Genomic DNA, 25,897 nt, shown 5'->3' on the forward strand with positions numbered 1-25,897 from the left:
GACACTTACATACTGGTATTCACTGCTTTGCCTGATTTAGTGGCCGGACTATACCAACCATACCAACATGTTAGTCTGCCAGGTATATGACAATGAAGCTTTTCCAAAAATTCAAAAAACAAATCGCGGTGTTTTTTTTACTTTATTTAGCTACAGTATTTTGGCATTTTATATTTCTGAAATATGTTTTTAAACTAATTAAATATCAACAACATAAAAACATTTTATAGAAAATTTTATTGTGAATATGTAATACTGAAAGTAAAGGTTTACACACTGTGCATATTGGTTTTGAATATGTTTTCATAATTTTACTATAAGTTATTAAAGCTGTCAGTTTTCAATATCCTAGTTTTTATATTTACATCATAATACTTCACAAAATAAAGTAACTCGTATTTACATTACTAATTCTTATATATTAAATAGTTACAATAAATTTCTAGTATTCAAATCCGCCGATTGTAATTAATATTTAAGTTTATCTTTTGTAATTTGGTATTCCTGGTGGATTCTAATATACATTATCCTAAAGTATTTTATTTCCGTGTAACTATTTTCTTCTACAATGTAATGTATTGCTGGAATACTAAACGCTATTCCCGTATAACTTCAGTAAATAATTAAAATCTTACAAATTCCTACTGATTTCTAATTAAAATATATTTTTATAAATACAATAAATTTGGCTCACTTGACAATAACTTTATTATGCAAACATGTAATTAGTACTTATGTATAAACGTATGTAAATACTTTAAACTAAGGTCTTTGTAATTATTTTTAATTGGCATCTCAATGGTTATTGGTTCTGATGCAGAGCCAGTTTTGCCAATTTCATTTGGCACTAACAGCTTTATATTATAATATCTAGTAATCATATACTTTTTTATATTTTTTGATATTTTTTTATTTTCGTTTGCGTAATATATATATTATTTGTATATATATTTATGTATCTATAATTCCAAAATAGAGGTAATCAAAAAGCGTAGTAAATTATTCGGCATCCTTACTAAAAATTTCGCTAATTCTAATATATTATTTAATAATATAATTATTTATTTTGTACTACATAATTAAAATCTAAAAGTAACTACATTGCTTTTTGTTAATAATCAAAAATTTACATACAAATGTATGAATGCTTGTATACAAATATTTCCTTGAGCTTCAATTAAAGTATATAACCTAACTTGCCAGAAAGCTACTAATTAAGCGATGACATTATAGGCCTACAAGTGAAATATTCTATTGCCTTTTAGATTTATGTGAAGAAGTACATAAAAGAGATAAAATTTTATTTTTGTATAGATAACAGAACTTAGATTTTACCTTTTTGTTTGAGAATTTGCTTTGGGTCCTTAATTTTGATTTTATTGGCTTATGCTGGACATTTTAAAATGAATGGAAAATATTTAATTAATATAGAAGAAATATTTTCGACTGCTAATTGTGTTTGAGGTCTATACCCAAAGTAAAGTATACAGCTTACAACTCATTTCTTCTTTAACAACAGGATATTCGTAAAATACTTCCATAGCTTTTACATTAAGGGAAATAATTTTTTAAAAATCTCTTTTTTGTAGGCAAAATTTTGTAGCAAATAAACTACGTTGGTGACCGTTGATAAATATGTATGTATGTTAATAGATTTTTGTACCAAACCTTAAAGAAATTTTCTTACGACAAATTCGTATAAGCTGAAAAATTATGGACCTCAGAATAAAAAAAACGTTATAATTTTTCATCTAGGTAACTTTAATTTTTCTAATTCTATAGCAAGGTTCTAAGCTCTAAATTTCATAGAATTGCAGGTCTTCGGTTATTTTCTGTAAATATTTAGAGACAGGTTAACTGTGAGTGTTTTTATATTTCTTTCATTTGCGCTTTGTAATGCTTTAATACTGGAGAAGAGCATAAGAATAAGACTAGTTAACTACAGTATTATAATAATTAAAATTTCTCTGCTATTTTAGACTGTATTTGTGCAACGATTAGAATTGTATGAACCTTCTCCAACGAACATCCTAATAATCCGACATATCGTCCGATTTTTATAAATAATATTCCTATTCCACATCATAACAGTGCTAAGTACTTAGGTATCACCTTAGATGCTAAGCTACGCTGGAAAGAGCATGTCAAAAAAAGGTGCGAGCTTGATATGAAATTTGCTAAACTTTACCACCTAGTTGGCAGGAAATCCACTCTATCAATTCAAAACAGTTAGTATATTATCAAGTTCTAAAGCCAGTTTGGACCTATGGAGCCCAACTATGGGGTTGCTCAAGTCAAATCTGTATTGCCAGCATTTAGCGCTTTCAAAGTAAGGTACTGAGCACTTTAGTTAATGCTCTTTAGCACGTTAGATCTACTGACCTGCACCGTGATCTAGGCGTGAATTCAGTGGTAAATGAAATCTTCAAAATTGCAAAGTCTCACAAATTGAAGCTTAGACAGCACGTTAATGAGGAAGCCTCCAGACTCAACGTAACTGCTGGGCGAGAATTCGGTTGAAACATAAGAAGCTTTCTGACCTAGTAAGACAACAGTAGCAGCAAACGTATTTCTTAACATTTAAAATTTAAGTATTTCTTCTAATTAGTTAGACAAGAATTGTTATTAGTATTTTATTTTTATATACTAAGTAGGTACAATTATGAAATAATATAAAAAAAACATTCTAATTTTTTTAAATTAGTTTTTCAAATTCTGGCAAAAATAAATATATAGAAAATAGTTAGAATATATACATATGTGACCTGGTCTACGAAAAGGGAGCTAACGTGCGAAAACTAGTTTTCTGGGAAACAGCTAAAAAGCATCTCATCTCCATCCGAATCAACTAAAAAGTGAAAATTGATTTTTTGACACCTAAGCCCCCTTTCCGTAGACCAGGTCACATATATAGAAAAGGGACAAGCAGTAATAATGTCTGTGGTATGTGAGGTGCAATTACGAGTGTAACATGTTTATGAAGTTTACAAGTCGTTCTATATCTTTGGATTACTATCCAAAAAGACCGTTGAAAAATGTAACCTTTGAATGTGATGTACTACCAATTAGTTAATCCTAAATTATTGAAATATTATTTCATTTGCTTCAAAGCTCGCTTTTACAAAAAATTGTATTGAGAAAAGAACACCGTAAATAGCACGACTTGTGACCTTCTGATTAATTATATTGTATTGTACTTATGTTAACTTTTAGTTTCATGGTTCTCGTTCTAAACTGTTAATTTATTAAATAATAGTATTATGTATATAAGCATATCTGTCTGTATGTGAATTAATTGTATAAAAAAATGGGAATGTCGGATAAGGCATTATGTACTTTTTAGACTATTTCACTTTTTACGAATGTTTCTAACTGAATAATTTACCAAAATTGTTGCTGCTCTTTAAACACTATCTGAAATTTTTATTTTCGCCCTTTTTATAGTGTAATATTTTTATTATTTAAATTTACAACTACAATTTTAAATTGCAACAAATGTCATTGTTTTTTGTTTCCTTACGTTCTTTTTACGATGTCTGCAAAAAATTTGAGCAATGCTGCCAAATATTTTCACCAACTCTTCCCAAAACTTAGGGTTGTTATTTGCGTAATATACAAGTATATATGCATTTGTTATAATCTACCAGCATTTCGTAATAAGAGTGTTAATGTTATTAAAATTTAATTCCAAAATGAAGGTGTTAAAAGCATACTTGGTACCATACTTAATTACGCACAAAAGTTTCCAAGATAAGTTAAAATAGGTAGAAGTAAGTATTTTGAAACTTTGAGCTTTGGGTAAAGTCTCATATTGGTCTTATTAAGGGTACTTTTATAGTATTGAGAAACATCTTGAAATAAAATTGATTAAATAATCAAACAATTGAAACATCATATAATAATGTTTTACATACTAGATTTATGTGTCATTAAGAGATATAACGTGACGACAGATTTAGAATTTGCTTTAGTACTCGTATTATAAAAATAATTGAAGATCAAAGCATACGCTATGTCTTGAAAAATGCTTGCCTGCATTTATTTAATTTTTTATGTATTAGCTGAAAAATAGCAATGCATTATTTCTCAGTGAGGTTTACGCTTTTATGACACATGTATCTTTGTATGAACACTTTTATTTTAATATGAGAAATATAAAATTTGTTAAATTAGAGGCATATACGGGTTTTCAAGTTTAAAAAGAGATTCATTTTTAAAGAAATTTATGTTCCTGAGATAATCTTAAACTTATATGTGGGGATTACAATATTATTATCTAGGGTTAAAATTGTCCAGATATTCACTTGCGCTGAGTCAATATTTTCAGACTTTTGTGCATAACAATAGGTTTACAAGTCACTGACCCTCTTATGCAAGTTGAAAGAAGTCGCAGATGATATTTTGAAACAGAAAGGGGTAACTATAATCATTGTGTGATAAAGTAAATAAAATTAAAAATGTGGTTGCTGTTAAAAGATTATACGGGGAATTTAGTGTTGGTGTCTAGTAAAATATAATAATCAAAGAGAGTTGCAATACTCAGATAAAAATACAAAATAGATTCACTTGTTCTCACAAATATACAATATCTATGTATGTTATATTGCCAACATTTTCCAATCTATATTTTGACAACATTTATCGACTTTATGCCCTTACGACATCTTTGTTTTTTTGTAATCTTCCAAATTTTCATTCCAACTTTTCGAATTTTATAAACATGTGTGTATAATGTAACCCTAGATAATATATTGGCAAATTTCAAAGTTTATTTTTATCACGATCGATACTAATTGCTTTAAAAATCTCTTTTCCGATGCCGTATCTTAAATTGAATTGGTCTAAACTTGAAGCTCTAGGTCTGGGTAAAGAGAAGGATTCAATTTCGGGATCTGTTTCACTAATATCTGCTTCAGTATCACTAAATTTTCGACGTCTTCTTAAAATTGAATTACTACACTTAAAGTCAGTGGAGTTCGCACGTTTTCTTTCTTGTTTATCCATCTCCGCAGCAAGCATTTTTACCTCCCAATCGTTGTGATGTACATGTGCGAACACATTGTCTTTCACATTTTTTTGCTCTAGCTCTATGTCTTCATACTTAACATTCAATTTGCTAGAAGAAGAACTCGAGCTCGAACTATCACCAATGTCTAGAACTACACTATCTTGCATGTTTAAGTTTCCGGTGAGATCTGACACAGAAACAACATAATTTCTCTTTTGTTGCTTGCCCATAGTAATATTCTCTTCCGATTTATTTTTGTATAAATTTCGTGAAGAAATGTGTCCTGAAGAGTCTTTGCAAATATTATTAAATATCGACGAAGAACTGTGCCGTTGAACTTGTGGTGGAGATGACATAAAAACCGTATCCAATGAGTCTCCACGCTAAAATTAAAATACGTTTACATTTATTTTTTGGACCTTTGATAAAGTTAACAAGTAGTTGAAATACCATAAATAGAAGTTCTGCTGATGAACTTGAGCTGGCATGGTCCTCTGACTCTAGATCTGCATCAACCCATAATTTGCTAAGCTTATCACGTGTAAGTTCAGTTTTTCTTCGTGGCGAGGATGTTTTTAATTCGATATTTTTAATTTTTGACTGAAGATTTGCAATAATTTCATCGCGTTTTCTTACTTCTCGTGCCATTACCGAAAATTGTAATTCGAATTTTAAATGCATTTCTGTAATCTGATCCTTAATTACATCATTGATTTCACTCCAAACACGATTGAAATTCTCCTCCACGTTGAGGATATCTAAAACATAAAAAAAGAGTTAAACTTTCAAATTAGCCTGTTTGCCTGATTTCAAACCCCAGCAAAAATGAAATAAACAAAAAATAACTACACATTTTTAGCGTTACTTTGTATAGTTTTGATGGATTTACAAAATTGTATGCTATTTATTGGTTGAAGAGAAAATGTTCGCACTAAAGAAATTAATTTTTTGAAAAACTTCGAGATAATTTTAACTTGTTTTATTTTTAATGTGTGGACCATCAATTTTTGCAGAAATTTTCATGGCAATCAAGTTGAGGAAGTTAAAAGGCGTTGTGTGCATAATGTAACAGTAAAACACACCATTTTCATGACTTCGTCAGAAAGTTTAAAACTACATTAGACCACGTTCCAACGTGCAGCCATGATATTGTCACTAGAACTGACAATATGTACACCTTCTGATGAGCATACAAAAATTGACGAAGTAATTATTGTAGTTTGTGGAGAAAAATTGCAGTCTGCAGACATCGTGCTTCATCATTGGAATGAAGGAAACGTGTGGCTTAAATTCTTATAATGCGTTACAATACTCATAATCTTCTAGCAGGAAGAAGGATACCATTTTAATATCAAAATGGTTAGTCAAAGAAGAGGTAACGATACTAAATAATAAATATAAAGTAACAAAAATGTTAGTACAGTAGAACTCCGACTATCCGAATCGCCGATTATCGGAATCACAATGTAGGAGAGTGGATGGCTTGTGACACGTCTGACCCTGGTTTTCAGATTCTCAATGACGATGAAATTGTTGTAAGTGTGAGAGAAGATGTTGAAGTGTTGTAGTGGAAGTAGAAGAAGAACTTTCTGTTGATGTTGAAGTCGACGCTGGACCATCAGCTAGTGAAGCATTTGCCGGCCTCGAGACTGCTTTGAAGTGGATGGAGCGTCAGCCCGAGTGTGACCACTTGCAACTGCTCACCGTCAAGCGAATGCGTGACCTGGCTGCCCGAAAACGATTGAAGACCGCAAAACAGCTTACATTGACGGAGATGTTTAAAAAACTATGATTTTTATTTCTAAACTTGTACATAAGTACATTTTATTTATATTTAAAACATGTGAAAATTTCATGTTTCTTTCATTTAATTCAATAAAAAAATAGTGCAATATCAAAACGTAGCTTTTATTCACTCCAACGACAATTTTTAAAAAAAATCCGAGGATCCGAATGGGTCCCGGTCCCCATTAATTCGGATAATTGGAGTTCTACTGTACTATTAATTTTATTCTAAACAGGGAAGTTGAAGTCAATCACAATTTAAAGTTTTAACGGATTTTTCAGCAGTACTGTATTTAAAATGAAGACTGATCGGTTGATGTACATCCATCTAAACCTATTGAAGCTTCGATTTGATAAATAAATCCGTTATGCTATTAATGCGATAGCAACGTTAGTAATGTGGCAATAATGACAATTTTCGAAAAATGTCGAGTACTCATAATGCGATGTTGTATGTTCGACAATATGACCACAACTATTCACTACATTCACCTGACCAAGAATAAATTACTAGACAGCAAAAACACCACTTCATAGACATGACATCATTGCTAGAGTTTTGAAACAAAAATGTAAATCTTTAATAAATAGACACATGCTATTTAAGTTAATTGACAAAATAAGACCAAATGAAATTAATTCCAGAATTTCAGCTAGGATTCCCGACAAAAGAGTGGACCCATGGATTGGCGTAGTCAACTATCCATAGAGTTTTTAAATTTACTGGAATTGTCGGGATTATCATCTCAAAATTTAAAATTCATTATGAATAACATTAATCAATCTTGACTAAGTAAAGATTGGCTGTGAAAATTTCACTGAACATCGTGATCGAAACAAAGGAAATTACATATGTATGTATGTCTTGATTGTGCGTAGTTTGATGATTCCATCCGATTTCAAGATAACACTATTCTGTTAAATCCGCTATAAGTAAGAACTTCTCCGGGCCAACTAGTTTTCCAATATTAATGTAATGCAAAGTATCACATATATTACGAAATGGAACAAAAAATAAACGGGGGCGAAAGAAATTCACGTGCTACAAAAATAAAACAAAAAAAAATCAAGCATCCTAATTATACAAGACAGTAAGCCGATTGAATATAACAACTATAAACCAAAAACTTAACAAAAATAATTTTAAATAAATAAAAAAATTTGACGTTTATTCTATATAAAGGATGATCTATTTCGAGAGAGGAATTTTTATTATCATTCGATAGAATATGCTTTTGATTTTATTTTTTGCAGATTATGTTTTTAAAATGTTGGCCATACATTGATTGATGCGATACTTATTGAAACCAAATGTCGCTGAGATCACGAGCTTAAATTTCAGACATCCAATTATGGGTTATCATTGCGCGAGAACGGTCGCCATCCCAAACCGAGGTTTTTTTCTGCATGAAATGGCAGCTCTTGAATCTCTTCAGGTTACAATTGAGTCAGAAATGGGTTTCATCGCTAAACAAAATTCGGCTTGAAAATTCCGAATCTTCTTGGAACTTTTCAAGAGCCCATAAAGCGATTTCGCTTGGGAAGGTCGAGAGGCTTCAGTACTTGCACAAGCAGAATTTTATACGCTTTCAATTTAAGATCTCGACGTAAAATACACCATCGCATCGTTCCATACGTCAGTCCGAGTTGCTGCGAACGGTTTGTAAACGTTATTTAAGCAGTCTTTAAGTCTTTCTTTGATGAAATGCCAAACAATACTGAGCAAAAATAACATGACAGCTTGACATGACTCACGCGTGAAAAAGATACCCCTACATGGATCATTCGTTTGTATGTACGTATGCTCTATGTGATTATCTTACAAGTTATGGCTTAATTTTGAATATTTTTACCAGATGGATGTGACATCTTTAAAGCACTATGTGTAGAAAGTTGTGTTCCGATATAATCATTGGTGACTTATTTACATTTTATATAAATTGTATATATTTTCAGTAAAAGAATCAGATAGAATTTAAAATTTTGTTAAATCGCTAATTTGCGTGGCGGTAGTCTGCAATTGTATCCATTTTGAAAATTTTACATAAGGATGGCAATATAATGGTATATGAGAAATACGTATTGTCTAATTTTTATACCAATTCCCAAGCAGAGGTGCATTATCTTGTTTGCAAAAATGTGTGCCTCTCACTTTTTTCTGCTACGATTTGAAGCATTTTTAATCGTTCTCAATATAAACCTTGTAAGAGAAGTAGGGATGCTTTCGAATTTCACCCACTTGGGTATGACAAAAAGCCACATGAAATTTTCCTCCTTAACTTGATCATTTTCAATAAAACTGCACGCTAAATCCCATAGATTATTATACCGGCAATATTTTCGATATATAGATTAAATAGTTTATTATAATAATACTAGCAGCCTGCCCTGGCTTCACACGGATATAACTTATTGACTCAGAGCTTCCCTGTGGCAGCCAAATAAATAGATTTTCAGGACCTCTGACCTGCGATAGACCAACATACAGTTCGCCATGAGTCAAACATTCTTCTCGTAGGTCAATCCCTAATAATTCAAAAGTTTGTCCTTGTGTCTTGTTTGTAGTTAAAGCGAAAGATGTTTTCACTGTAAATTTAAACCGTTTAAATGGGATTGGCAGATTACTTGGGATCATCGGAATCCTCGGTATATGAGCTAGTTGACCAGCTGCTGGGCCGGTAATAATGGTTGCTATTAAATCAAATTGTCCTTCAGTTCCATAATAAGCAGCCTCGTCCCGTTGCTGAGGAAAATCACCAACAGTGATTCCATGAAGATGAGCTCTCATATTCGTCCGTAAATTTATATTTTCAATCGAAGTCCATAAGGATGACGATATTAAGCATGCTTTGATGACATCTGCTCGCGTACCTCTGTTAACGACAGGAAGAGTCTGTCTCCAGCAAATACAAAAGTTATCCAACCTATGAGAGCAAAGGAGTTTCTAAGGTCTTTTAATGTTCTGTGCACGGCCTCTATATGTGCTTTATAGCTCATGGTGCATTCATCCCATATAATCAATGAGACGTCTTGCAATAGTTAACCAAGAGGCCCATTTTTGCGGATAGAACATATTGATTGCTATTCAAGATTTATGGATAACGGAAGTTTAAAAGATGAATGAGTAGTTTATCATCTGCTATCGCTATCTTCCCTAGTTGTCTTATTTTAGCAAGTATTAAATTTGCAAGAAGACTTGCCATTGCTCTTGCGCATCCAAAAAGAAACATTGTTTTTGTTATTATTCACACTATAACTCGCGCTTTTCAGGGTGTTGTAGCTTAGCTAAATTTTAAATAACTTTCTCTGTTTAAATTTAATATTATCTGTTTTAAATAATTAATGATTTTTTTTTACATTACGCTCGTAAGTCGGTTAAAATGAATATTTCCAGATTTTTTTTTACAAACCATCCTCATTGGATTACCTTCAAAGTGGTTCAGGTCATTTTTCATTTCATGTAATGGTTTAGTCAGCTATAGCGAACAGACAAAAAACCCAACTTATTTTTATATATAAGTTTTAGTGTATACCATAGCAATAGCAATGTGCGGACAGATCTTCCAGTTATAGCATAAAAAGGATCACAAAAAGATAATTACCTCCTGTTCTCGATGAATCCCCAATTGTTTTCAACCGTTTTGTTGTACGTTGATTAGTGTGAGATGGACTTGGAGCATATTGCATCACATTGTTATTAAGTTGAATAGTATTTCGTCGTTTTGAGACCGCTTTTATATGAGCGCCACTGGATACTCGATTTTCAGGGCATTTATCCCATCCAAAAGCGGAAATTATGGACGCGTGAGAAATGTTTACGTGTTTATCTTCGGCTCCACTAGTCGTTCGCAAGGCTTCATACTGTTCATCTTCATTAGATCTGTGAGCGCTGTTGGGTGGACTAGAAAGAGTTGGTTTGATCGTTATACTTTTCATTAGCATACTATGTCTAGCCACATACCCTTCTAATGTCGGTTCTCTTAGTAATTTCTTGTTGGGCTTTTCCGTCACACACGAGTCTTCATTTTCATTTTGAAAAGCACTTTTACATTCTTCTGAATTGTGACGGAGCTTCTGTAAAATACACTTTAACTTTCGGCGTTCAGAAGTTTCATTTTGTTCGGGACTAAGAGGTAAATAGGCAGGCGGTATATATTTGTCTTTCCTCTCATTGTTGTTATTTGACAGAGATGTGTTAGTCGAATTAGATGAACTTGATTCATAAGCTGTAAAAAATTGCGAGTACATTTCAGAAACATCACTGAAGCATCGATACAACGGTTCTGGCACTGCGAGTTGGCTAGTTATTTTAGAACTGTCTAAGCTAAAACTTCGCATTTGTAGTGCTTTTTCAAGTTCTTCTAACTTCTGACGTTCGTTCAGTATTTTTAGACGCTTTACAAATGGTAATCCACTATATTCGGGCGATAAATCAAAAACAGAGTGATACGATTTTTTGCTTACGTTGGAATGATTTGTCGCAACAATTTTCGATTTTATTTGCTCTGTAGGCTTTGTATTTGGAGTGGTCGCAGTTACAGAATGTAAAGTACTTGTAGATGGTGTTGTGGATATAAATACAGCTGTCCCTTGAGAAGGCGTTTGGGGTGTTTCATTTGATGAACATGTTTTTACTTCAACGTCTGAATCTCCTGGTGAAGACTTCGCTAAATTATTAGAACTTGTTGACATTATCGTCGCTAACTTAAGTTTGGACCATGGCTTAATCGACATATCACTATCTGAGCGTTCTGTTGACGTGTTTATGGACGGTTTTATGACTTTCAATGACTTTCCTGTTACCGCCTTTGGCGATTTATTAATTGCACCTAGGTCGTGTTTAATATATTTCTGCACATCAAGTGTTTTTGGAGTCTGCTTTTGATCTTCAATGGCCAATTTATCGTCTTTCGACTTATTATCCATAGTATCTGTCTTTGTCACTCCAGCGAAATTAAGCATTTGTATTTTTTGCTTTAAAGACACAGTTGAAGTTGGTTTAACCTGTGTAAATAAATGTTTAAAACACCAATATAAACTTCACTTCTTATATCGATATACAAATATGTACCAGAAAATAGCTATTCTGTTCTTTCTAGATTATAAAAACATGTTTGTAAAAATTAAATCTTACTGTAACCTTCACGTCGCTGCCTTTCGTTTCCTGTTTATTCTTTAACATTTGTAGCCTTTGCATTAGCGGAAGTGCTTCGTTTACTTCAGTCTCCGGTTCTTCCTGGATTGATTCCTGTGGCGATAGTGCATTGGCAATATGAACATGTGGGGGAGATATCTGAGGTGTGATTGCCTTTGCCGCTTTCTCTTCGCGATCCTAAAAAAAAAAAAAACAAAAAAAAAAGGAATAATGCGCATTCATAATGGATAAATTTCACTTCAAAAGAAGTAATTCAAGATTTGAAATGTATGAGTTCTCCAAGACCACTTCGAAAGTATAGCTAATAAATAGCTGTTAGTTTCCAGAATCAACTGAGGCTTATTAAAAAAGTGTTAAACAATATCACTTATGCAATTCAATGAGCAAATTATACATCTTATATTATTTTCACTTAAATAAAGTTCAGTTAAATTTAATTAGAAAACCACGACTTTTATAACAAATTGTAACTTTTCTTTTCTTTCTTTTATTTTAAGAACGATGATCATCGAAAGTAAAGAATTTAGCAACGCCGAACCAATAAGCATTACACCGGAACGTCTACCATTCAATTAACGCCCCTGTGAGACAAGCGATTAAAAGTGTTGTTACTAGAAAATTATTGAAGTCGAAATCCGAGATAAATAGTATCACACCGGTTTTCTTATTATTCCTGCTCCTATTAATTTACCTAGGGCTGCACGGATGGAAATGAAACAAACTGAAGTAGTCGATTGTGATACAAACGTCATCTTACCTCCTACCTTGTATTGTGGTAGCAAAGTGTATCGAATGATTGCCTGCCTATACAAAACGATATACATATATACTTATATATGTATATATATATATATACTAGAGGACCCGCTTACGTTTTACTGTGGCTGATACATAGATAGTGCTACTAATACCATCTATATGATTGCTATTAGTTAGATTATAAGTATTAGTTAAGGAATAATCACATTTTTGATGAAGCAACAAAAATGAATCAAAAAGCATTTCGTGCGTTAAGAAAGAATTGGTTTTTGGGGTAAAAATACTATTGAATTTGGGCTGTGCATCAGTAAAATCAATCGAGTCCAATCGATTGTCAGCCTGGTGGACTGCGTATAAAGAAACGGTTCTCAAGCGTGGAAAGACAAAAAATTCGGCTGGCAAGGTTATGGCATCAGTCTTTTGGGATGCCCGTGGTATATTCTTCATCGAATGATAAATGAGCCAGTTTTAATTCATTGCATTGTGTATTTGATTGCAGTTCTATTCTGCCATTCCCAATATTTAGCAATTTCATTATTTTTCAGGAAGGATCAGTTTAAAATTGTTCGCATATGTATTCATCGTTCCCGTTTAAATATTGTATTGCTCTGTGCAATGCTACGAAAAGATTTCTGTATATCTCAAATTTTTTATCAACACTTCAGTCATGCCGCTATTCTTTTATACCAGACCTTTTGCGATTTTAAATTGCCTGTCAAGATACCCCTTCCAATAGTTAGCAGGTATGAAAAAAATGTTATAGCTACCCATAGATGTATTGAATCACCCAATTTATTACTTAAGAACGAACAACTCTGTCCTCAATATAAAAACTTGATCCACAGATGTCGCCTTTTACTTTGGCATCGTTTTGTTTAATGCACGTTTACGCCAATTTATGGTTTGAATATTGGATACAGTGATGGTAGCGCCATCTATCGGCCAAACATTCCAAAATTAACAATTGATTAAAAATGAAAAAATAATTTAAAAAACATTTTCCAGTGGACCAAATTGTAAATCTAAACCATTCTCGAATCTCCTTGAACATACACACAAAATTTCATCAAAATCGGTCCATCCGTTTAGGAGCAGTTCAAATTCAAACACACGGTCAGAAGATTTATATATATAAAGATATATATCTTATAGTAAAGTAAAAGTTTGTTGTATGTTTATTTTAATTTCACTTTCTCCAAACAATTGAAGACAGAATTCGTCTTATCGTTCTTATGATTTTGGTATGCTATAAGTGCATAAGTACATACATATGTATGTATTTATATAAAACCTAGTTACATAAGTACTTATATCACTCTTATTGTGATGTGCGAAAAAGAGAGCACTAAAAATATAGAATTTTATGTTATTATTCCTACCTGTTTTTCTTTCAGTAATCTCAGCCTTTGGAGTAACGGTAGTCCTGCACCAATTGGACTTGGTGTTTTGTCTTGATGTGTTTTTTCTTCTTTTTTTTCCTCCTTCTCTTCAGAACGTACATGTGACATTCGCTTCAAAGTTGTTTTATTGCCTTTATTTAAGGTGTCTTGCAGCGGCTGCATCTCTAACGATTCATCACTTCTTCGGGTCCTGAAAATGAACGCATCATTCTTTAATACGTTCTACTTGTATTACGTCTTATATATAGATATATGCATGTACTTTCAATGCATACTTCTAAAGGTCTACCGATAATTGTTAAAATTATATATTTTATTGTTGTTATAAATAGTATTTGTAACATGTTGAGATATAGTACGTAGGTAGCCTTTTGTATTTCGGGATTTCGCGGACCTGGTGTTACAGCGATTCAGAATATTATCGAGAAGTTCGACATTTTTAATGTTATACATATTCAGAACGTTTTCCACGTGGATTAACGCAGCAACAATGCATCGATCAACTTAACCTAATGTTTATTGATCGTTTGGTGAATCAAACCGAAGTTATAGATCAAAATCAGTTGTTGTTCCGGAAACTATTGATGCTGTGCGCAAACTTATATTGTAAGATCGTCATGTGACCACTATAGGCATAAGTTAGGATCAGAATAAATTCAACATTGTATGAACGTATGATTTTGGATTTTTTGTTTTTTTCACTGATCACTCTTCACCACTACAATGCAAACTCTCACACATCAATTGAAACAATTGCATTTTTGAGTACTCAGTACATGAATTTAATGAGTCATTCACCGTAAAGTCCTGACTTGGTATCGAATGAATTCTTTTTATTCCCATACGAAAAAATAAACTAAGAGGTCACCGATTTGCGACACCTAGAGGCGGTGGATGCGTTCAGAACGCATTTGAGATACCTCAATCAGAGTGGCGAGAGTGCCTCAATGTTCAACCGCTTGCAAAAATGAATAGATTTTAAATGAGAAAACCATGAAACGATTTTCAATGACTAATATTTGTATTTGTTTTTTAATCCCGAAATATAAAATGCAACCTACGTATTAGCTTTGGATAATTCACCTTGTCTTTTTAAGCATACTTCGGATTCCTTTAACATCTTTTCTTAATTTGTACACAATTTTTTTTGAGGCACTATTTTCGCTACTATCGCTTCGATTAATATTGCTATATACATGTGGATGATCCGATTGCTCATTATTACATTGTGCTTTCGCGTACTTCTTATTTACACATCGAACTTCCATAAGCCGCTTCCGTCCAAGAGTTTGTAAAATTTCTTGTGCTTCCGGGTAGTCCTTCATAGCGGCGAGTACATCTTCTCTCGACAATGAAAACAATTCAGAATAACCAACTGAGCGTACATCAGCCGTACGCCTAGAATAAACAAAAAATTAATTTTATTGTTTAGCTTTTCAAACATTTCACAAACTTATTAAGGCCATCCAAGTTCAGAATTCCGATTTCACCGAAAAAGTCGCCAGCCTTCATTGTCGTTAGCACTTTACCGGTTTCACTGAGCACTTCCAGTATACCATCAGCTATTATAAACATTTCTCTGGCTACCTCACCTTTACGGCAAATGGAGTCTCCTGGTGTAAATATATATGCTTTCATCTTCAATACCAAATCATGTAAAAATTCTGGTTGGCACTCTTGAAATATAGTGACTTTTTTTAAGACACTCAAGTTAACATGTAACGCTAGTTCTGTTTTCAGCTTGTCCGGCAATAAACCCAAAGCTGTGTTTATATCACCTCCTCCTTGGATACGTCCTCTAGACCAGCTGTAGTCGTACCAACGGAGCACGCGTCTTTTCATTCCACCTGGAACCTACAATAAGAGTATTATATTCATAATTACGTTATGGTATTACATCAAAGCCATGAAAATATATATCTTAAGATACTCTATATAACACATTCACTGATCGACATAAGGTTTGTTAAAAAAAAAAACAAAAATCATTATACGTAGTGTATGGGAGTTGGGGTAGTTTCGACCCGATTTTATCTATTAAACACTATCAAGCTACATACCAAAAAAATTTTCCCTGGGTTCCAATAAAGTACTTCAAATCTGTCGGATATTCAAAACTTCTGGTAATATATATATGGGGGCTTGGTCAAGTTTTCGTCCAATCGTATCTATTTTAGGCACAAAGATTTTATGAGTAAAACACGTTCTGTAATATTCATTCATTTTCGACACACAGAATAACCATTATCAGGAAAGTATTCTGTCTGAATTTCATTTGTATACCCCTTACATTACTACAAATACTGAGGTCAACATATTCCGTACCTAGTGGCAGTTTTGGTTGGATTTGTACATTTGGTCATAAGATAGCATACTAATAATTAAAATAATTATTAGTGTAAAATTGTAGCCCGTTATATTAATTACTTCTTGATTTGTGTATTGGAAAGTGCATGAATCAAATATAATTAAAAATTGTGTTATTATGAGAAGTAGACGTGCTTGTAATCAGATTTCACCTAGTTCACAGTGATCTAGGAATATGAGGAGTATGCTACATACTCAAATTAATCGAAATCGGTTTGGTTGGATCTCGAGATATGTGGTTTAACCAAAAAGTCTAATTTTTACACCGCCTCCCATGAATCTCTCTCATACCATCTCGACGATAAAATGTAATGTCTCTGGCGTATTTTGTTATTAATTTATTGCGCTTTAAGTAGTTTTGAACAGTACTTTTATATGGAGAGTGATTTCCGATTTTTTTCAATTTCACTTTGTCACTATTTGTCCACGGGTGCCCTTATCACTGCGATCCCCTGTGCTAAATTGAAGTGTATATATTAATTTAAAGCGAAGCTATGCATTTTATAAGTTTTCGGTCGGTGGCGTTTTGTAGGCGTGGCAGTTGTCCGATTACGCCTTTTGTATTAAGGAACCCGCGTACCAAGTTTCATAAAGATATCTCAATTTTTACTCAAATTACAACTTGCACGGTCGGACACACATACAGTCATCCGGATTTCAACTTTTATCGTCATCGTGATCATTTATTTCTGAAATTTTTCCGAAAAATAAATTTAAATGTAATCTCCTAAACCCCATAAATTTGAAGCTATTGTATATCTATATCTTCTACCTTTTTCGTTGTTTTAAGGGAACTTTTAAAATGGGTTCGGTATTTACTATTTAGAGGGACAAGAAACAAACAGTTACTCATATGTTCGTTGATTTCGTACTAACATAAAATATGGCTCACTTGATTTATTTATAAATTTACAAACCTTATGATGACGCATGTATGTCTTAGCTCCATCCAGCAAGCGTTCGAATTCCAGGCGGTTAGCATTACGATTAGTTATCACATTTCCAACTTGACCGACAATGGTTGCAAAAATGAAAACTCCAATAAGATAGCTGACAATTGTAAAAATATACCTAGGAAATACATAAAACCACAATGACAGACAAAACTATTAGAAAAAATCACAATAATGCATCAAAGTTTTCGAAAAAAACATGACATGAGCAGTATCGAATATCTTCGTAATATCAATAAGTGTTGAAGGCTGTCACAACTTTCGAAAACTTTGATGCCGTTTTTATGAATCAAGAGATTAAAATAATAACAATTGAAGTGACAAATATATTTCCAAAAAAATCGCGTGGACAGCCCCAACATTATTGATAAACCTATACTGCATATAAGCCTCAATCGCTCATTATGCTGAGGCTTTAACGTAAATATATTTGCATATTCATTGAAGATAATGTTGCAGAAATCGATTTTAAGTGAAATCCTGTTTAGAAGACTATTTACGTATCTCTTTACCCAAATAAAATCGGTTTCCATTTTGCCTTGATGTTTAAAAGGAAAACTTTGGTTTTTAAAATCTAAAACATGACGAGCAGGATTTATTTGCCAAGTTACAAAAGTTTCAATAAAAAATTACAGTATAGTAAGCGATTGAGTTGTAAGACAAACTTATGTACGCACATATAGTGCATATGAAAGTATATATGCATAATCAAATATGAGAATATAATTAGAATAGAAGGTATATCATACCCATAATTGGAACCGAATTGCAGTAATCTAGATCGTATACCACGTCTTGGTATAGATCTTGGGCCATCCACTGAAAAATTTGGTCTTACGATAGAATAAAAAAAAAACATAATTTATAAAAATAAATGAATTGATTTCATTAACATCAAGTAATGAGCTAACATTTCATATAACTCAATTATTTGCGTATAAACAAAAAAGTAAATACAATTATGTTGATTACCCTTATAAAAATTATTTAAAATTGCATTTCGGGATTTATTGTGATTATAATACCCTCGCAAAATGTTTTAACAGTGTATTATACTTTTGTTTACCTACTGGTTTTTTAATATACAACCTAAAGCTTAACGAGATAGATATGGATATATGTATAAATGATCAGGATGACGAGATTGACACTATAAGAAGCTTGGTATTGTAGATGGGCGTAATCGGGCCACTCCGCAAAATGTCACCACACGACGACACCCCACACCACCAAGCAACAAAAATGATTGTCACTACAAAATTAATTCATTTATTGATGCGATTGAACAATTTCATTTCGCTCCTGCACTTTACGTTCGATTACACCCAGAACGCCCCGCTCGTCGACATTTATTACGTCATTTATTTAAATACAGTGCACTCGCGGTGACGTGAACACCGTCTAACATGAACACCGGCTAACGTGAACACGCTTTTTTTTTACATTGACTACTCTGTAACGTGAACAAACTTACTTAGAAAGCTCAGTAACGTGAACAAAATTTTTGTTCACTACACTTTTTATTAACATACGGACAACACTCAATACATTAAATTTTATTTTTTAAGTTCGGGGAATCCCCTAATATTGAAAAATTTGCGCAAATTTTTACCATATGACAACGACTTACTTCAGTTGAAGATTTTTTCTTTCGCGGAGTGATCAATCAATCGGAATGAGTTCTAAAAAATCGAATGCAATGAAAAAGCAGACATTTTAGGCAGTCTGAAAAAAGGAACAAGTGTGACTCACTTAGCAAAAAAATATAATGTCGCTAAGTCAACAATATGTAGGATCAAAATGCGATTAAAATAACGAAGTTATATTACAGAAACAGTTTGTTGGCTTCAATAGCAGCAAAAAGCTGTTACCCTTTTATCTGTCGCGTGGGATCGGGTCTGCACAGAAACTCTTGCCAATTGTTGGAAAAACATTTTAAGTTTAATGGGAAACGAGGAGGACCCTGAATGGAGTGCAGAAATAAACTCTTTAATGCGAATGTCAGTTGATCTCCTTCAGGACTTGAGTCCTCAGGTAGAAGTTTTACGACACACTTTGATATCATTATTACTTTTTTCTTTTTTAGGTTGAGTTTACATTGCCAATGGTTCGAGAGTGGAACGATGACCCTTGTGTTGATGATACCACCGAAATCCATGAAATTGAAGAAAGTGACGATGATGATTGTATTGCCGATCCCCATAAAGAAAATTGCCGCAAGTGAGGCAGTTGAAATCTTTAACAAGGCATTGCAATGGGCTGGAGATGCAATGGTTGATCAAAGCGACATGAGTGTACTTAGATGCTTAAGGGGAGAAAGCAGTATTTCAGCTATTAGAAAGGAAAAAAGCAGCAGAAAAAGATAACGGATTTTTTTAATGAATACATCTAATGTGAAATTTTATTCGCAATTTAATATGTATGTTCATACCCATGAACATACTAATGGCAATAATAAAATACTTTTACATTTAAATGTGTAAAAATCCTGAATTTAGCAATTTGAAGTTATTTTGCGTCTTCAAATTCGACAATCGCTAACGTGAACATTTTCACTAACGTGAACTCCCTTGGTTTTAATTAGTTCACGTTACCGCGAGTGCACTGTACGATAATATGAAATACATTGTAATTATCTTGTGGAATAAATCCAAAAATATTTATATACCGAGATTTATATTATTATTATTTTTTTTTTATTATTTTATATTGTGGGAAGACCTAAGCGCCCAGTTCCCTTAGTTTCCTTGTCTGTCTGTAAATTTTTTAAAGATCATACTTACATAAAGTAAAAACTATATACTATATTTTATATTAAATCGAGCGTTAATATTAAGTGAGTGTTGTATACACTCACGAAAATTGAGTATCGATTTATTCATGACATATAAAAAGTGTAAATTCGAGGTGACTTTCATTTACGGTTTATAAATCCGGAATCAATATCGAAATAAAACTTTGCACAAATAGTGCTCACGTTTAAGAATTGTCAAAATTGAGCTATAGCTTTTCATGGACCCAAATAACGAATATCTTGATCTCAGTCCTATGGCTGACTTTTTTACCGAAAACATCGGTCAAACTGTGAGGTTTAGTATTAAAATTTGGAGAAAATATTTTTATGATAACAGGGTGCTTTTGTACCGAAAGAGCACTAGACCCAAAATAAAAATGTTTCGTACATTTCGGTTGCCGTTATACCGTATATATCGATTAATATTTAAAATATCTTGGCAAAATTAAGTGAACGTATAATACTGGATATACATTACATGCCAAAAATGTGTGAAATGGGTTCACAAAGGATATTTCACAAAACATTTTATTATAAGTAAGTTTATTTCAAGTTTAAAGTTTATTTCACAAAAGTTTATTTTAAGTTTAACAAGTTTATTTCAACCAGATCAGTGCTCGTCCGCGTGTCGACTGACTGTGTCGTTTTTAAAAAGTCTTCGCTACTCGTTGTGTTGCATGTCACTGTCCGTACGTACGCCCACTTCTAGTATCCTTTCTTCGTTCCCACATTAATTTAAATTGAAATTTTTTTCGGTTTCTTCGAATAATACATATTGAATTCCTTCTTAACATTATTTAATATAAAGATTTGCAACACCTGAAAGCATTTTCCAGCTTTTGCAAATCTTTGCAAATTGCGAGAGTAAAAATGTTCGGTTAAACCAGAACTTAGCCCATTTTTAAAGGTTTTTCTATGCATTTATGATAAGTAGTTTTTAAAAATTTTCACAACGTAAAATCTTTACGTTAAACCATATTTTTAATACCATTTTCCGGTTCTTCAATGCAATTCATTAAGCTATTTTTTATATGGTATGTCTTCACTACAATCTTCTTGACATGTGTATGAATACGAAAAAAAAGTTTGAAACTCGTTTTTCTCGTATGTACATACATAGCCAAAAAAAAGTAGAAGTATTTTAAACTTATTATGCTAATTAAAAGTACTTACTCTGCATTTGTTTCGGGGGTTGGTAAATCTCCAATTGTAGTTAAAGTAAGGGTAGACCAATAAAGACTACCAAGATACTTCCTAGTCAATGTCGCGTAATCTCCTGGTCTGTAAGGATATACCCAGTCTCCCTTTATAAAAGAAAAATAAAATCATCAATAACTGAAATTATCTCGCTTTTAACAAACGTATAGTACCAACCTGAAATCCTTCAGCTTCCGATAATAGATAATAAAAACACCCAAACCAATGCGCCAAAATTAAAAGAATATGAATTAAGTTTATAACTCGCCATAAGTTTGGCCAAACCGTCCTACTTTCAACAATGTAATAGAATTTTACACATCGATACACCTAACAAAGAAAAGGCTATACAGTAAAAGTATGGCAATACACATTGGCCACACGTACCTTAAAAAATCTTGAAAACCGTAGAAGAGGATTTGCACCGATTTTGAGTTGGATCAAATCCAGGGGAATCAATGATATGATATCCAAGAAGAAATCTCTAGAATGAATGTAATGAAGTGCTAATTTTTTATCATCGTAAACCATGAGTCCTTGTTCGAGATATCCTGTGCGTAGTTGGACAACTATATCGAATACGAAAACAACATCCGTGAGTGTATCACAAACAAACCAAAAAATAGGAACAGCTTGCTGAAAATAAAAATGTTAACAAAATACAATGTTGAGAAAAGTTATTGTTTTAGGACAAAAAAATGTATTTGAACGAAATTATTTGCTGATTATTATTAAAAGGACATTTAATGGAGCTTTGATTACAGTACATCCGAAGATTATAATCTATGAAATTCGAGAGTACGGTGTTTTAAAATATGTGGGGCTACAATAAAAATTAAACACTCTTGTGTAGTACTGCTATACGCTGACTTTAGAATCATACTACAGTACATAATTTGATTTTTAAAAATATATGCACATACTGTAATACTTTATAATTATTAGGCATTTTTTGATCATTAATATTACTCAATAAAATTTCTGAATTTCCGACCGAGCAGGGTGAGATAAAATGCCTTAAGGGCATGCAGGAATGCCAAGATCGTGCGGGGGAAAACAGAGATAAAACGCGGATGGTCCTTGCCTCGTCTCGAAAGGACCGTAAGGCGGTCGTGGGTCTAGGCCCAGGTAAGAAATTTATAACATTACATGCAAGCCGTATGGGATGACATATGTAGAAAGTACATAGTAGTAGGCATAAGGGAGACTCTTGAACGCCTCCTTTCTTTCTGTCCGGCGTAATCTAAACCTCGACTTAGATGTCTAAGAGCTTCTTTCATATTATGCACGAAACAAACTTTAGCTCGTATTAAATTGAACCTTTATCTGGCATTACAAATGACCTGTAGCTCTATTTATGACATGACAGCCAGTAAGTATAACCTTACCTACAAGCTTGTTCAATTAGTTTTGTCGTTTGATAGGAAAAAAACAATTTTTTTCAAAATACACTTTATTATTCACTATAATCTCCCTGAACATTTATGCACTGGCTCAGACGGTCCTCCAATCTGTAGATCCTATCCCTGAAGTGAGAATCTGGAAGGTCCGTAAAATACGCTTCAAAAGGCGCTACTCTTCATTTGATGAAAAACGCTTGCCATGCATACATTTTTTGAGTTCTGGAAACAAATGAAATACGCTGGGGGCCAAAACTGGTGAATACGGTGGATGCTCCAAGAAATTGAATTTTAATTCATGGATTTTAGCTATTTTTAAAATGATCTTGTGACACGATGCATTCTCCTGGTGAAAAGGGATACTTTTCTTCTTCAAACCGGGTCTTCGAATTTTTTCCTTCAACTGGTTCAAAAGGTTGCAATAATATTCAGTATTGATTGTTTTACCAGTTTGCAAGTAATCCACAAACAAAATTCCTCTCGCGTCCCAAAAAAAACTGATGCCATAAGAGTCGCATTCGAATGTGTTTTTGTTCCATTGTTAGCAAATCCGGTCCCCATTGGGAACGCAGCTTTCTAAAACCCAAAATTTCACTTAAAATATGGCTCACACTGCCTAATGAAATGTGTAGAGCCTCTACTAAATCTTAGTCAATCGACCATCTTCCAAAACCATATCCTGTACTTTCGCTATGATTTCTGGTGGTTAGGCGCTTTTTGGACGTCCTTCACGTGGATCCTCTTCAAGGCTTGTACGACCACGTTTAAATTCAGAAACCCATCTTTCTACTGTTCTAATTGTAGGTGAACAATCATTATACACTTCTAACATTCGTTCGTGAATTTCTTTTTGTTGTTACACCTTCCAAAAATCATAATTTTATCATATTAAATTTTTTCCATTGTAAAAAAACACTAAATAGTTTGTAAACAAAGAATGAATTGACAGATTGAAATGAAACTTCACATACATTCATATGAAAAGTGTACGAACAAATAAATTTTGCGCTTGTAGCAAAGCCCTCTCTTATCGAACGACAAAACTTATTGAACAATCTGGTAATATTGCGGAAAAGTTAAAGGCACTCATTTTATTCTAGGCCACAATCTGCCTTGAAACAGCTAACTTTTTCTTTTTAATTAGTTTCTGATCAATGTACTCCAGCGTTGTCCACGGCCTATGCGCACAATAGCGCACGGACAGTGCCAGACACCTCACACCAATATGTCGCGACAAGTGTCTGTGAAAGCACGATTGTGCTACTGTATTCAACTTCGTAGGCAAGCAAAGAAGAATTTTGCGATCAGTTGACGCTAGAATAACCAACACAAGCATAACGTGCACACAGTCACGTTGGACACACTGATGTACTCGTACTACTATGTAACATAATATGCACTCTTTTGCTACTTTAAGTATATACAGTTGTGATCGGTAAATTTATTTTCACCAATGGTACAGTTTGAAATAATTACTACTAAATTATTGTAAATTTTTTTTTACAAACAATAGTTATTAAGTTAACTAAAAACTTACGAAAATGGTCATATAAGGAGCGTTCCAAAGTAAACAGGATTTAAAAAAAAAAAAACAGAACAAATGTTTTTTTCGGCAAAAACAATTTACTTTATTCAAAATAGTCTCCTTCTGCTTCAATACAGAAGCATGTCGAAAGAGTGTTTTAGCTCGATGGCCGGTATGGCCGCCAGTATGCCGGTGCAAGCCTTTGGAATGGTCTCTACGTCTGCATAACGCTTTCCTTTCATGGGCAAATTCATTTTTCCGAAAAGGAAGAAGTCGCCCGGTGCCATATCAGGTGAATACACAATATTGTAAAAGAAGTTGTTGTCCTTTTTGACCTCTTTAGTGATGTCCTTCGAATGTTGAATTCTGAGCAATTTTTGGTCGTCAGTCAATTTGTGCGGAACCAACCATGCACATACCTTTCGTAAGCCCAAATCTTCGGTGAACATGCGATAAATCGATATTTTGGAGATGTTCAATTCCATTTCCACTCGTGCACTCTGCAATGGAATAGGCAATCGCAATCGCCATAAACTTGTTTCATCAACTGAAACGTATCGGTAAAAGTTTCACCAATTTTAAAACAAAATTTAATGTTGGTTCTTTGTTCGAAGCTTATTTTCGCACCGATAACACAAACATACTGACACTTAAAACGCAATAACTTCACTTCCAGTCATGAAATTCTCACCGCACAATCGATAAAGATAGCAGACTCCAAAGCATCAGTCGATATATAGATGGCGCCACCAGGGGGCGCTAGATTAAAAAAAAATCCTATTTACTTTGGAACGCTTTTTGTATATATAGTACATTCTTACATATTTACATATAAATACCTATGTATATATTGTACATATAGTATGTATTAATGATGATGCAGTTAATAATAACACATTACCTGCAATTCAGGAAAACTTTGTCGCACAATAAGAGCCCATAAATTGTATAAAACAGAAACAGTTAGTAACATTAACCAATAGAAATAAAAGTTTTCATCTGGATTAACAACAGATCGCCGCTTTTGCAAAAATCGACGCCGGCGTTTTGTACTTTTATTAGATTCTCCAAAGGCGCTCTCCGACCCAGTGTCTTCGACCGTTTCCTGAAATTAAAGATATCGTTATGAATTCATCAAAATGAATTACTTCACTTTGCATCGCATATTTGCTTTGACGGGTAAGCTCGATATGGCTTTTGAATTAGTTCGTTCACATCGAGGCGAAACAAAGCAAATCCAAACTAAATGTTGCACAACTCTCATTTTTTAATTAGAGAGACGCATAGAAAGCAAAGTTTTCAACCTGACATACCCTTTGCTTTCTTCGCTTCGTTGTTAAAGTAGGAATTGTCAAGCAAAACGAAAAAAGTTTTATGTGAATTTGCCATAATTCCCAAGAGAGTGTCTTGTAAGAAAAATGCATTATATGTACGTAAAGCTACGATCGAAGGAAGCTACTGGCTTTATTTACAATTACTGTTTAGGATTATTTACGTTAGTTTTAAGTTTATTTTCTAATAATTTAAGTCTTTGTTTATTCATACGAGTATTTA

General features: G+C 33.2%; 1 protein-coding gene across 6 annotated transcripts in view; it reads right to left on the reverse strand.

Moving 5' to 3' along the window:
- Positions 1 to 218: 218 nt before the first annotated feature.
- LOC105222204 (uncharacterized) overlaps positions 219 to 25,897 on the reverse strand; it is a 46,011-nt gene continuing 20,332 nt past the window's right edge. For 4 of the 6 annotated variants that reach the window (XM_049454595.1, XM_049454593.1, XM_049454594.1 and 1 more), the window contains 13 exons: positions 25,245 to 25,448; positions 21,806 to 22,054; positions 21,596 to 21,748; positions 21,395 to 21,525; positions 18,177 to 18,260; positions 17,392 to 17,545; positions 15,561 to 15,961; positions 15,191 to 15,505; positions 14,087 to 14,297; positions 11,928 to 12,125; positions 10,396 to 11,797; positions 5,459 to 5,766; positions 219 to 5,391 (listed from right to left, as the gene is read on the reverse strand). In XM_049454595.1, the coding sequence (XP_049310552.1) occupies positions 4,762 to 5,391; positions 5,459 to 5,766; positions 10,396 to 11,797; positions 11,928 to 12,125; positions 14,087 to 14,297; positions 15,191 to 15,505; positions 15,561 to 15,961; positions 17,392 to 17,545; positions 18,177 to 18,260; positions 21,395 to 21,525; positions 21,596 to 21,748; positions 21,806 to 22,054; positions 25,245 to 25,448 (4,440 nt within the window). In that variant the 3' untranslated portion in view covers positions 219 to 4,761. The remainder of the gene's footprint in view (positions 5,392 to 5,458; positions 5,767 to 10,395; positions 11,798 to 11,927; positions 12,126 to 14,086; positions 14,298 to 15,190; positions 15,506 to 15,560; positions 15,962 to 17,391; positions 17,546 to 18,176; positions 18,261 to 21,394; positions 21,526 to 21,595; positions 21,749 to 21,805; positions 22,055 to 25,244; positions 25,449 to 25,897) is intronic. The other 2 variants (XM_049454596.1, XM_049454597.1) reach the window with 2 other exon arrangements.

Source organism: Bactrocera dorsalis, chromosome 4 (assembly GCF_023373825.1).
Source record: "Bactrocera dorsalis isolate Fly_Bdor chromosome 4, ASM2337382v1, whole genome shotgun sequence".
Taxonomy (NCBI): domain Eukaryota; kingdom Metazoa; phylum Arthropoda; class Insecta; order Diptera; family Tephritidae; genus Bactrocera; species Bactrocera dorsalis.